Raw genomic sequence first — 12976 nt, 5'->3', positions numbered from 1 at the left:
AACCTGTGTTCTACTGTTCTCTCATCACTCTTTCTCCTCCTTCACTTTCTCTTCTCTTCGAACCTGAAGTTTCTTAGTGATCAAGACTGATAGTAGTCTTGATCAACTACAGCATTAAACTCAGAAAAAAGAATATATATATATATATATATATATATATATATATATATATATATATATACTTTGGCAATTGAGGAAGTGATACTGAGCAAGATCAGACATCACTAACAGTCCCAACAACTCATGTCTTGTCAATTTCATCGAAACATCTATCCTATCAGAAGATGGAAAACTACGATATCCTTTTATTTCATATCTGAAGAAAACCATAGTTGCTTGCTATTCTCCATATGGTTTTAACTTTTAACCCTCATGAGGACTGAAGCTGCCTTGATATTAGTATTACCAACTGCCAATTCTTAACGAGGAAAAAGAAGGCTCTGATACAAAACTTACGAAAGAACAATGCCATGTAAATTCTTGGACGATAAAAGCAATATCTGAAAGTAGAAAGAACCCAGGTCGATCATGTATTAGACTGTTCAAAGAGATCATATTCAACGTATGGATTACCGAACTTAAGAGGTTTACATTTAGTGCAGGAATGCCCTGCCTTTCAAGTTAATTCTTGTCCTACATTCCACAAATTTTATGCACTCAACATGCTCTTCAGAAATAATACAACAAAATTGTTATTTCTCATCTCCACCTCAGCCCAATATATATCTTGACATATCGGCAAGAAATATCTATTAGGAAAAAGAGTAACTGGGCAAACAAAGGTTTGTTCCGAATGGTTGTCCGCAGTTGAAATCAGAATATATTTTCCAGGCTATAGGAAATCAGGTTGACCGGTGGAAGTCAGACATCGATGCCACATCCGACTGTTGGGGTCCACAGTCCTTGGAGATGCTATGACTTCAGGTATTGGTAGGTACACATAGTGAGTATTACATATTCCAACTGTGATGCCACTGTATCCAGCGAATGCACCATGAACCTATAACAATGCCGGTATTATTGTGGATGATGTATTCTATAGGTTTGCAGATATCACCACATAAAAACACAGCCAGAGACAAAATAGTATATACATACTCGTGCAGAGGCCTACTGAACCAAGACAAAATAGTATATACATACTCATTCAGGTTCTCAACATATTTAAACAGGATATTAACCCAAGATCAGCTGAAAAATGGAAATTTGGAGGTATACAGAAAATTTCTGTGCAAGGATGCCAACATGCATGTTGAATTGCTAATTTCATATGTCAATGGTTACGTATGCTGTCCCTAGACCATTTTCAGTCATATAATCAAAAAGGGGAGATATGGAAAATATGGAAGCTAACAATATCATTTTGTCAATATCATGAAACAGGAAGAAGGTAAACCATGAGTACAAGGCAAAAGTTGCTCTAAGTTGTAGATGCAATGTGCCAAATATTAGTACCCAAATTCAGGACCAACATACCACCAATTCATGGGCATTGAAATCTGATGATATTATTATATTAAACTCATATAAATAATAGTATGGAATATATCAAACTATATCATTGCTGTGTAAGCAGTGCCAAAAACTTGGAAATGCAAGAAGACAAAACATGCCATGAAAGCAAGTACAATGAACGGGATATATCTTACTGCATTCTGGCCAAGGACAGTACAGAGTATAGCATCAGAAGCATTTGCTCGACATGCTCGGATCATATAAGTAGGATCGATGTATTTAACATCAGATGGAACTCCTATCTCCTTGAAATGTCTTTTGATCTGTAAAAAATTCGCAAAGTTGTTAGTATCAGCAAAGAAGATGGGTCACAGCAAACATAATTTTATCTAATTTTCCTGGATGTAACACAAAAAATAGTCCTGTCTTTTCTTTTTCTTTTTTTTTTGTTTGCTCTTTTCGTTAATCTTCAGGGAAAAGGAAGGTATTTTTCATGCTTTGTCAGCCTTTCTATGAAAAGTTACTTGGTTTTTATTTATTTAATTTTTATCAGTACCAAGAAAGATTTTATTAATTAGAAGAGAAAAGATTGGGCAGCCTCGGCTACCCCATTACAATACTTGGTTTTTATTTAATGAAACAAATTTTGTTATTAAAGTTCTAAAAGTAACAAGCTAAACAAAAAATGGCTCTGTTCTTACTCGCTGTTGGATGTAGACCCCAATATCTCCAAGTACCACATTTCCAGATGCATCTGTTGCATTTGACTTCTCTAGCAAGTCCTGCATTTTAAAACTCAGCATGCTGTAAATACAACTGACAAGAGATTCAGTTCAAGGATGCAATTCAAACAAGCAAGTGCTATTATCTTCTTTTCATGTTGAGCAACAAATTCTTGGGTGAGATTGTATCCGTAAACATAAATACATAAATCCTTTGCCTTAGCTATCTCATTTTTATAAATTTAAATCCAACTTGAGTTGTTAAATTGTCGATACAATCATAGAACGCATGCTGACATACAATGCTAAAAGCTGTTCCACACTTGAATGGTGTATAATTGAATATAGAAGTGTGGGAAACAAAATAGAGCAGTAAATAAGTTATTAGGATGAAATGTACAATGGCTGGAAGTCCAATACTGAGGATTGGTGTGCGGGTGTAACTAGTCTCCAATGGCCTTTATAAAGAAAATGAAAAAAAAATGCAAATGCCTATTTTGGGGAAATATTTAGTGTAATTCTGTTTCTGGCACCTTTTCCATGCCTTTTTTCTTACTGTCTGTAACCAAGATATTTACCTATTGAATTTGAAGATTTGTATGAGGAAATTGATAAAAATCAGATAATTACAACTTTACGAGCATATGTAATGAAAGATAGAATTATGGAGACATGCATTAGAACCAAGAGATTCTAAGTACAGAAAAGGAATATTACGCAATGTAGTTACAAACTGGCTGAAGGGCACTCAGGAGGGCTCTTGGTATTACAAACCTATTATATGGGAAATAAGAAGCATTTAAGGAAACTTAACACCAGCATTATTTGGGTTCCTAGGGAGGCTAACAGCCTAGCTGATGGGTTGGCAAAACAGAAAGCTACAAGAGAAATTTGTTCTGGGGTGTGTTATTGTAATGGGTTTCTTTGATGTGCCTTGAGATGGTGGCTAGCAGAGGCTACCCACCCATGTAATGTGTTACACTCTTCATGATATAAATAAAATCTTTGCTTTGTTAGTGATAAAAAAATATTATGTAATGTCAGTTCTACCAGAAAAACAATTTGACGTGCAACATCAGAGAATGTTGGCCATATAATTAAAGTTAGATGGATGAAATACAGTGGCATGTCTGGAGTCGTTTGATCAGAGAATTCCATCAAATTGAGAGGAAATTTTTCATAAAACAACTATTACAAGCAATAAAGTGTTGAGCAATCAAGAAGCAAATGTTCCAAGAAAAAAAAGATTGAGCAAAGAAGAGGATATTAAGATGGACAGGGGGGACTAGAAAGCATAGAATTAGAAACGAGTACATTCATCAAAACCTAAAAGGAGCCCTAGTAAGTGACAAAAAAAAAGGAAATTAGTTAATAGACAGAGATGATTTGAACATGTGCATCGAAAATCTCTTATTGAGTGAAATATAATTTACTATTTTTCAAAAAAAAAAAAAAGCTGAGGGATTGCATAAGAGTTGGAGGTTGTATCGAGAAAAGATTAGAACATAAAAAATCCAACAAACATTTTGGCCTTGATATAATGGATTCAATGGAACAGTCAAATAGGATTCAGATGAGGCTTTATTGAGTTCTCTTGAAAAATCATTCTTAATGAGTTTTGCATTTTTTTTTTCATTCACTTAACGTTTTGTTGATTTGTCTTGATAGAATGGTATATAATATTTGGTCCACATTTGCTAGCAAGCCTAGTGAAAGTATGCAGAATTCACTTACGTGTCCTGCCCCTTAGTTCTCTTGAAAAATCTTTCTTAATGAGTTTTGCAATTTTTTCATTCATTTAATGTTTTGTTGACTTGTCTTGATAGAATGGCATATAATATTTGGTCTGCATCTGCTGCTAACAAATCCTGTGAAAGTATGCAGAATTCACTTACTTGTCCTGCTCCTTCAGCCACACAAACCACTGCAGACCCTTTAGTTTGTATCAGATGCTCTAAATGTCGCAATACACCATAAGGTCCATCTAAATTAAATGGTATCTGCAATTGGATTGTAAAAAAAAAGTAGTCATGTAATAATAGTTGTGGGTGTGAATGTGTGTTTTTGAGAGAGAGAGAGAGAGAGAGTACATATTACAAATGATAACACACCTCAGGAATCAAACAAACATCGATCTGCCCACTAGAAAGTGATGCGTGCATGGCTATAAAACCACTGCTTCTTCCCATCAATTTTACCAGGCCAATGCCATGATATGCACTATGTGCCTGAAAGTATCATAGAGAAATCAACTGAACATGTCTAAAGCACGATGCAAGATATACACAAATATAATCTTCTTCAGCCCACAATCCATAAAAATCCTGATGAGCTAGATATTAGACAAATGAACTGCCATTGCTTACCTCAATATATGCAGAATTTATTGCCCGTTGAGCTTCTTCTACTGCAGTATCAAATCCAAATGTCTTATCCATAAGAAGTATATCATTATCAATTGTTTTTGGGACACAAACAACAGATACTTTCATCTTTCTCTTGCGGCACTGTGCAAAGAAAGCAACAAAGTCATTCAAGGATATTGCACAACCATAGTACATGTTTTTATATTGATGCAAGTTTATACTTTATACATAAGAATCATGACTCATGAGGAAGAATGCAGGATAACAAATATCTTGTGTTGGTAGAAGCAGATAAATGGATTCATGAGTAATCTTATTCATTAATAAAGATTATTGTTATTGATCAAAAGAAAAAAACAAAAGATCAACATTCTCATGGTACCTCAAAGTGGAATACATACTAAATTGCTAATAGATCTAAAGGTACTGACCAAAAGCTTCAAGAAATATCTTATTAAGGACGTACCAAAGGCTGCCATATGACAGCAGGGAAGCATTCTGAATTATTAGGAAAAAAATAACAGTAACTTTCAATCCATACAACTTGGACATGAGCAAGTATTAGGCATGCCATCTAAGAATCCTAATTATGCTGACAAGTCTTATTGCAGATGATAATATTGAAGACATTTATGACATTTCATGAATCCCAATATGGACAAGAAAAGAGAAAAAAATTATGATAGTAGCACATTATTGGAAAATTTTTATTCTATCCAGTGGCTGGTTTTGTATCCAGTAAGTATTATGTCTTGACACCAGTTCGCTTGGCATGTGCAAATATCCAGGAAACATAGCACACAACAATATTAATCCAAAAAGAATTCTCATGTAAATTATACTACTAAAAATAACATTATTCATATAAGATGACACTACTTTTTTCTGAGAATAGCAAAAGAAACAGATTAAGGTACCTCATTGTGTATTGCATTTGCTCCTGCATGAGTTCCATTCCCACCAAGTATGAAAAGCATGTCAATTCCTCTGGTCTAAAAATAATCAGTTAGTGCATGTTAATGACAAAGAATCAGTTAGCCTACTTAGCTACCAGCACAATAGTGTGGGAAATGTACCAAGAGAAAATAATAGTAATAGCTGGCCAAATAAAATCCTCTAACTAGAAAATATGGTTTATCATATTTTACCTGTATGCTATCCACAATATCACAGACATTAGCACCCCCACGAGATACTCCCAATAAACTTCCACCAGCTAGATTAATGTTTTGAACTACTTGGCGGGAAATCTGAAAAATCAAAATGACAACCTTAAGTTCATGAACAGAAATAGTGGAATAAACAGCATGATGTCATGTGAAGCAGTCAAGGAAACTCTCACCGGTATTTCAGGTAAGCCCTGATCAAAAAATCCACGATAACCAAATGGGATCCCTACTATCCTCTTAACGCCATACAATTCAAGAGTAAAAACTATCTGCACCATCATAAAGGTATGAGAAGCTCATTTCCCCACAGTTCAGCATATTTCAAGAATAGAAATAGAAAATCTATGGATTAGAATATTTTGCAAGTATGACTGATATATCAAAGCTCATGTATAATAATTCCATAACTTCATAATAGATAATGTAGCAAGAGGTGAAAACAGGGGACTGATGACACACAGGTATGGAGTCCTATAACTTTTAGACCTGGTGGTGGACTTTTTGTTTGCATCAGGAAGAATCTTGAAAGGAATCAAACCTAAACATCCATTTTTAAACACCGTATCTTGGAATGTATCTCATGTGAAATAGGTCAGGATGATACCAGTGAGTTGGTTATATCTTTGGATTTAGTAAAAGTATATGGATTTCCTTTCTCTCAAAAATAGATTATACTGTTTTTACATATCCAGAAAGAATATAGTAAAAATATATGATTGCAAACATTTGATCATGATATTTTTATCTATGTACAGCTAGACTCATTAAATGATGGGTCCTGACCCTCGATGTTTCAGTATTACATGTATATGAAGTTATGAACTACTTAAGGATGGGCATTTAGACTCTGGCACTCCAAATTACTGCAAGATCTCAATGAACAAGCAATCATGTGATCGCAAAAATATACTGTACTCCTAATAAAAACTATGATAACTTTCCCAATCACATAAGCTTTTGATAAAAACTGGTAATGCCTCAGGGTTATATTTTTGGGGAAACTCGATCCAGAAAAAATAGATGAAGATGATCTAAAGCCAAAGCCATTTTTGTTCTTTGCTTATGCACATATTATTTAATTAACTAACAGTGAAAGACTCCATGAATATTTTCAGATATGATCAAACTCTTTCAACAGACATTTATGCATTCTCTGTAGCCTGTATCTGACACAAAATTTAATGTACTAGTAGCATACAATTTTACTGGGAAAAAGTACATGGTCAACTAAGCCATGCTTGCTAACCTGTCTAATAACATCATTAAGACCAGGACAGAGCCCTCCACAAGTGACAAGTCCAGCCTTTACTTTCTCAGGATCAAAGTATATCTGCTTTCGTGGTCCAGCACGATGAACCCTAAGTAAGATGAGAATCATAAATCAACAGCATATCTATGCACATAATTCTGCAGAATAACGAATGACATCTAATAACTCAGTTCAGAACGAAAGAAGGTGCACTGTGTTGCAGATGATTTTCTAAATAAATCAACCAAAAAATTAAAAAAAAAAAAACTAAGTTATATAGCCTAGAAAATCATTAATAAACTTCAAAAGCCTCCAAAGATCAGAATTATAGTTCTAGAACAGAAAAAGACTAGTTCACTGACTAGTGATTACTATAAAGTGCACACACATGAAAAATAACAGACTAATAACATGATTTACAGAAACTGAAAAAACAAATGTTTGAATAGAGAGACACAAAATTGGGAGGGATCATTAAGACAAAAAAAGAAAAGACCTGGGGGGATAAGACAAATAAAACATGACAAATAAGACATATTCTTTTCCCTACTTGTCTGAGCATGACCGAGACTAGATGGGCCTCTTACAAAATGAGGAAACATAATAAATCAGGAAAAAGTGCAACAAGAACAGGTAAAGAAAGATTATGCTATCCAATTACACATCTAGGATATCTATCCAATTTGAACTCAGCTAATCAGATTCCAAACTGGATTAGGACATCACAAATTCTTAACAAATAAACTGAAAAGACTTTCATAAATCTCTGTCTTGCAACTTTACAGAAGATGCAGTTCTTGAATCAGTTCTACGAACAAATATGTAAAATACATTCAGATATCTTTATGGTAAGATTATCAGATCTGGTTTCTATCAGATAAATTTGAGTGCATCTGGACCCAAATCCATTAATCAAACAGATGTATTATTGATATCCATATCCGGCTAAGCAGATCCAGGCCATGATCTGATTCGCAGAAAGACCAAAGCAAAGTGTCTGTTTTGATGAAAAAGAAAAAAGCAAGGAAGCCCTCATAGAACTTGTATATGTTAGGGTGGCCCACTGGGTCAAGTCTTTGAAGCTTTTTGAAGCCTATTCAGTAGGAGACATCATTAGAAACTGGGAAGAAGTGGCTCGGTCAGCTCCTATGTCTAGAGGTATCAGACCTGTTTGGACTCCACCAGACTTGGGTTTCATCAAATTGAATTTTGATGGTAGTAGTGAAGGAATTCCAGGCCCTTCAGGCATAGGTGGTATTTTCAGGAACGAAGAAGGTTGAATTATTGCTATGTTCTCAGGACCTATAGGCTGGGGAGATTCTCTGAGAGCTGAAATCCTGGCAGTTCTAGAAGGAGTTAAAAGGGCTAAGCAGTTGAATATTAGCAAGCTGCTGGTGGAAGGAGATTCCCAACTGACTGTTAGATGGTTGCAGATGGAAGAGTCCAGCCTGTGGAAGTTCTCAAATGAAAGAAAGAAAATCAAGCAACTAACTCAGAACATGATTATAAGGGTTCAATGGGCTAAGAGGAGCACCAACTCCGTGGCTCACTCCTTGGCTAAACAGGGGGTGGGAAGATCTAATTTATTTTGGGATATCCTGTAATATGTGTTTTCAGGATTGAAAGGGAGGGTTAAGACTTTTTACCCCTCCATTCTGGTTGTATCTTACATATCTATTTTAGTAAAAGTGCTGTTATTGATAAAAAAAAAAGTGTCTGTTTTGATTCCATAATCTGCTTACTAAATTAATCTTAATCAAGTTAGCATCTAACAAACCAACAGTATATTTGGAAAGCTCATCCTTTATACAACGGCCTGAGTTCCAAATAAGTCTTTGACAGTAATTGCTACTAATCATATTACTTGCATGACCACCCAAAGAAAAAGAAATAAGAAAAAAAAAAGAAAAAGAAGAATTGAAGAAAAAACTATAATATTACCATTGCTCTACCCAACTGCAATCAGGATCTATGCACTCTGCTCCAGCAGAAGTTGGTGAAGAATATTTGATAACCTAATGAAGTAAAATACTAATTATAATGCATCAAATCTCTATACAGGAAGATACTTGTTAGGCAAACAGAAAAAAGAAAGAAAAGGAGAAGAAAAGATATGGTAGAGTTGACTCATTGTAGTGAAAGAAACTTCATAAGCTCAGCTCAGTTTCATGGAATAACACAAGTTCTGATTATAGTGCATCAAATATATATACAAGTTCTGATTTTGTAAATAATAATATGGAATAACACACCTTTAATGGCTCCCTACTTAATATTTGGTCATAACATTGGCCTTACAGAAATTAGAAGCTAAAAAATATACAAGTTCTGATTTTGTAAATTAATAATATGGAATGACACACCTTTAATAGTGCCCTATCATCATCATTCACATATCCACTTTTCCTATCTTCAGGTGCATCAATATTGCTCAATATTTGAGAGCCTCTGTCACAACCAAACATGGGAGAAATTATTTAATGGTAAAAACATGAATTAGGATGAACTAAATACAGGTAAACAGTTACAAAGAACAATTCAAAACAGTGTTTTATGATGCACATATATGGCATGAGTTAGTGTCAAGAAGTAAACCTGGGCATAGTTGAGGTAAGAAAATAGGGACAACTAAATATTTCAAAAAAGCATGTGGGAAATTATCAATGTGCATGCATCAAGTGAAAAATAAATTAAACAGAGATAGAGGAAAAGGTTATATAAATCTAATATTTTTTGGCCTTTGCTCATTTTTGTACCAAATACAAACCCACACACACACACATGCAGACAAGTACCCGTTGTGGAGAGAGAATGTAGTTGGCCTTGGCTTTATGTCAAAAACATCTCTTAGATGCGGCAGATTGAATCGATTCTCAAAATCTTCTTGGAAATGCTTTTTCCAATCAGGATCACTAAAATCAATTTCTGGTGCAATGGCAGCTTTGACAACCACAGAGGAACATTTCTTTCTTGGAAACCATCCAGATCTCCTTAATATTAAAAGTTTGGAACTAAATGAAGAATGGTCAGCTATTGAATGGAAACCGTTCTGCTCTGGACAGGCAAGGCCAATATTTTTGATTGAAGAAACAAAGGCCATCTGTTAAATGGCTAACTTAGTACTCTACTAAGATGGGATTATCAGCAAAAAGTTCCTGCAGTAATGACAGATGTTAATAAAACAATAAAAAAATCGATAAGCAGTTATACGCTAGAAGAGTCCAGAAAGGAAATAACTCATGTAAATCCCAAGAAATTTGTCAAATACTGTAACAGCACTCTTCGTTTCTGATACATTTCCACTGATTTTAAGCTAAAATCAACCACAAACCTTATAACAAGGAATTTCATGTTTAATCTCGACACTCACAGTAAGAAACATTCAAGCTCAATACCTCCCTCCCTCCCTCTCTCCCATACATCTATACTCCCCCCCAAAAAAAATCAGCTTCGATATAAAGAGATGGAAGCAAAAATACAAACAAAACTAGAAACTTCGAAGGTAAAGCTTCTATCACAGGTAGGGAGAAGTGCATTGAATAAATCAGTGGCACAAGATAATCAGAGGTGGAATCAATTGTTGACAGTAGATGAGTTGAGGTTACAGTCAGGGGATTGGGACATTCAAAAACTTCAAAGGTTGTTTAGCAGTCAAACTATAGACCACATTAAGGAAGTGCCTCTGAACCAAAATGATCAGGGGGATAAGATGTTGTGGAAAAGGACCCATAATGGAGTTTACACAATGAAGTCTGGGTATCAAACCTTCATAAACATGCAGCCTAATTCTTCTAGTGCCAACATAAAATAGACAAGGATATGGAATGTCAAGGTTCCATATAGATTTCAAAGTATTTATGTGGAAACTGTATTTGGGAGGCGTATTAACAAAAGACAAAATTAGGCAAATAATTAAGGAGGAGGAGAGGTTGTGCATATTGTACAAAACACAGGAAGAAACAAGGCATCACCTTTTTTTCACTGCCCTTACGCAAGAGCAGTATGGTGTCAGGCACAAACGGGGATAAATCCTGAAACAATCTCAGACAAGTCCATTCATACGATAGTTGAGGAATGGTGGAACAGCATGATACATCTTCAAAAAATAGAGAAGCTTCAAGATCCTGGAAAAATCTGCATCATTTTGAGATTAATATGGGATAATAGGAACAGGTGCTTGTTTGAAAATAAAAGAATAACGTCAGAAGAATTGATTGCACAAGCACATTCCTATCAAATTCAGATAGAGACATCAATTTCTGTTTTGAAATCTCATATTGAAAGGCAGCAAGAGGAGCATAGGAATGCTTCGGGGTATTTCAAAGTTTTCACAGATGGATCCTACAGTGAAGCCACAGGTAAAACTGTGGATGTATGCTCCAAATGGTAACATGGTATATGCTGCCGCAGACAAATGTGTTGCTGCAAAACAGTAAGCAAGCATAACTGAAGGCAATGATGGAGTCTCTGAAGACTTAGAAGTTTGGGACATAAAAGATTGGTTCTTTTTGCTGATGCGCAAAGTCTGATACTGAAGATCACGGGAATGGAGACACAACAGAACTGGGTAGATCAGATATAATAAGGACAACCTACAGTACATAATTTAGTTAATGATAATGGAAGACATTCAGTTCATATATGTAAATAGGGAACTTAATTTGACAGCTCACAGTTTAGCTTGGAAAACGTGTTATGATAAAAAACAAATAGTATGTAACAATGAACAAGTGTTGTATTCGCTTGTTCATCCCAGTTAATATGATTCGTAGTTTTTTCTTGAAAAGAGAGAGAGAGAGAGAGAGAGAGAGAATTTAAGGCACCAAGAACTCCAACCATGAATGTTGAAACAGATCATTTTCTTATACTTGAGTTTCGGAGATCTGGTCAAGACCGTCCTCATCATTCCACCTAATTGGAATGATTACTCCTCATCATTCCACCTAATTGGAATGATTACTACTAACCTATATGAATAAATTAGTAAATAAATAAAAAAGCATTTGAACACAGAATGAGACAACTTACCTAAGGTCTGTCGCGAATCCTGGTGGATCAGAATACTAGAAACCCCGAGCAGTTCGAACTGGCGAGCTTCGTTTTGCTTTCACGTTTCTCGGCCAGTCGGCCTGTTTGTTCCCGGCTGGTTTTTTAAGACAAGACCATGCGGTATTGCCGTATTGGGGAGGAAGTAGAAATCAATGGTAACTCCAAAATCTCCCTGAACTAATGTGGTCTTGTCACTTTACCACCCGAAACTATGAAAAATTGCGGATATCCCCCGACGGAAGATACTCACTTGCACCTCACGTGATATACTATAAAACATGGCTTTTTTTTTTCATTGCTGAACTGGATTTAAATTAGTGGCAAAATTATATTGCATAGAATATATGATATGTTCGACAGTAGAAAGCAAGTATAGATTTCTACCTTTTGTTCCGTGAGGTTGAGAACAAAACCCTACTCTATCGTCAGTAGGGCTTATATGGTCATTTTCCTCTAAAATGTGAATGTTTGGGGGTTATTTGAAACTTTTCATAATTCAAGAAGTAAACTAATACCTCCCATAGGTTCAATGGAGTTTTAGAAATTTACCCTAAAGTCAAATTGGACTTGCAATCGCTTATTTACTTCTTTTGTTTGGTCTTTAGTTTGACTGTTCAATGTCGCTATGGTGACTTTTCTAAAGCAGCCGATCCCTCTCTCTCTCTTCACTTTCTCGTCGCAGGGCTGAAAATAAGTGATCAATTATTAGAATCCAAATTCGATTAAGAGTTGGATTCGAATACCTTTCCTTTCCTGATCTTAACAAATTGAATCCGATCGAGTTAGCGGATCGAATTTGGATATATCCCTCTCCGATCCGCCATGACCCAATATTATTTTTATATTATATTATATATATAATCAAGCTTTTATTATAATTCTAATTGAATCAGATATCCAATATTCAAATTCGATTCAAATCATACTCTTTAAAATCCAACCGATTCTTATCAGATTTGAATCGAT

The 12976-nt window shown here is 35.2% G+C and overlaps 1 protein-coding gene across 4 annotated transcripts; it reads right to left on the bottom strand.

Annotated features, from left to right (window-relative positions):
* Positions 1-501: 501 nt before the first annotated feature.
* LOC104597444 (ATP-dependent 6-phosphofructokinase 5, chloroplastic-like) lies at positions 502-12129 on the bottom strand. 4 transcript variants are annotated; one of them, XM_010258973.3, is made up of 15 exons: positions 11990-12129; positions 10933-11095; positions 9757-10116; positions 9325-9409; positions 8903-8976; positions 6959-7070; positions 5886-5981; positions 5692-5793; positions 5461-5535; positions 4544-4684; positions 4289-4405; positions 4073-4177; positions 2157-2237; positions 1650-1778; positions 502-1000 (listed from the first exon to the last, which is right to left on the bottom strand). In XM_010258973.3, the coding sequence occupies exons 3-15, from the start codon at positions 10059-10061 to the stop codon at positions 833-835; spliced, it is 1590 nt and encodes a 529-aa protein (XP_010257275.1). In that variant the 5' UTR covers positions 10062-10116; positions 10933-11095; positions 11990-12129; the 3' UTR covers positions 502-832. The 4 variants fall into 4 exon arrangements, with proteins under 4 accessions (XP_010257275.1, XP_088757480.1, XP_010257284.1 ...); XM_088901354.1 differs by lacking the exon at positions 11990-12129 and adding an exon at positions 11635-11794 and having other exon boundaries at positions 10933-11085; XM_010258982.3 differs by lacking the exon at positions 10933-11095 and having other exon boundaries at positions 11990-12128.
* Positions 12130-12976: the final 847 nt, after the last annotated feature.

Source organism: Nelumbo nucifera, chromosome 3, assembly GCF_055504915.1.
Source record: "Nelumbo nucifera cultivar China Antique chromosome 3, China Antique-T2T, whole genome shotgun sequence".
Taxonomy (NCBI): domain Eukaryota; kingdom Viridiplantae; phylum Streptophyta; class Magnoliopsida; order Proteales; family Nelumbonaceae; genus Nelumbo; species Nelumbo nucifera.
The sequence above is the reverse complement of the archived record's forward strand: the minus strand, read 5'-3'. Positions and strand labels throughout refer to the sequence as shown.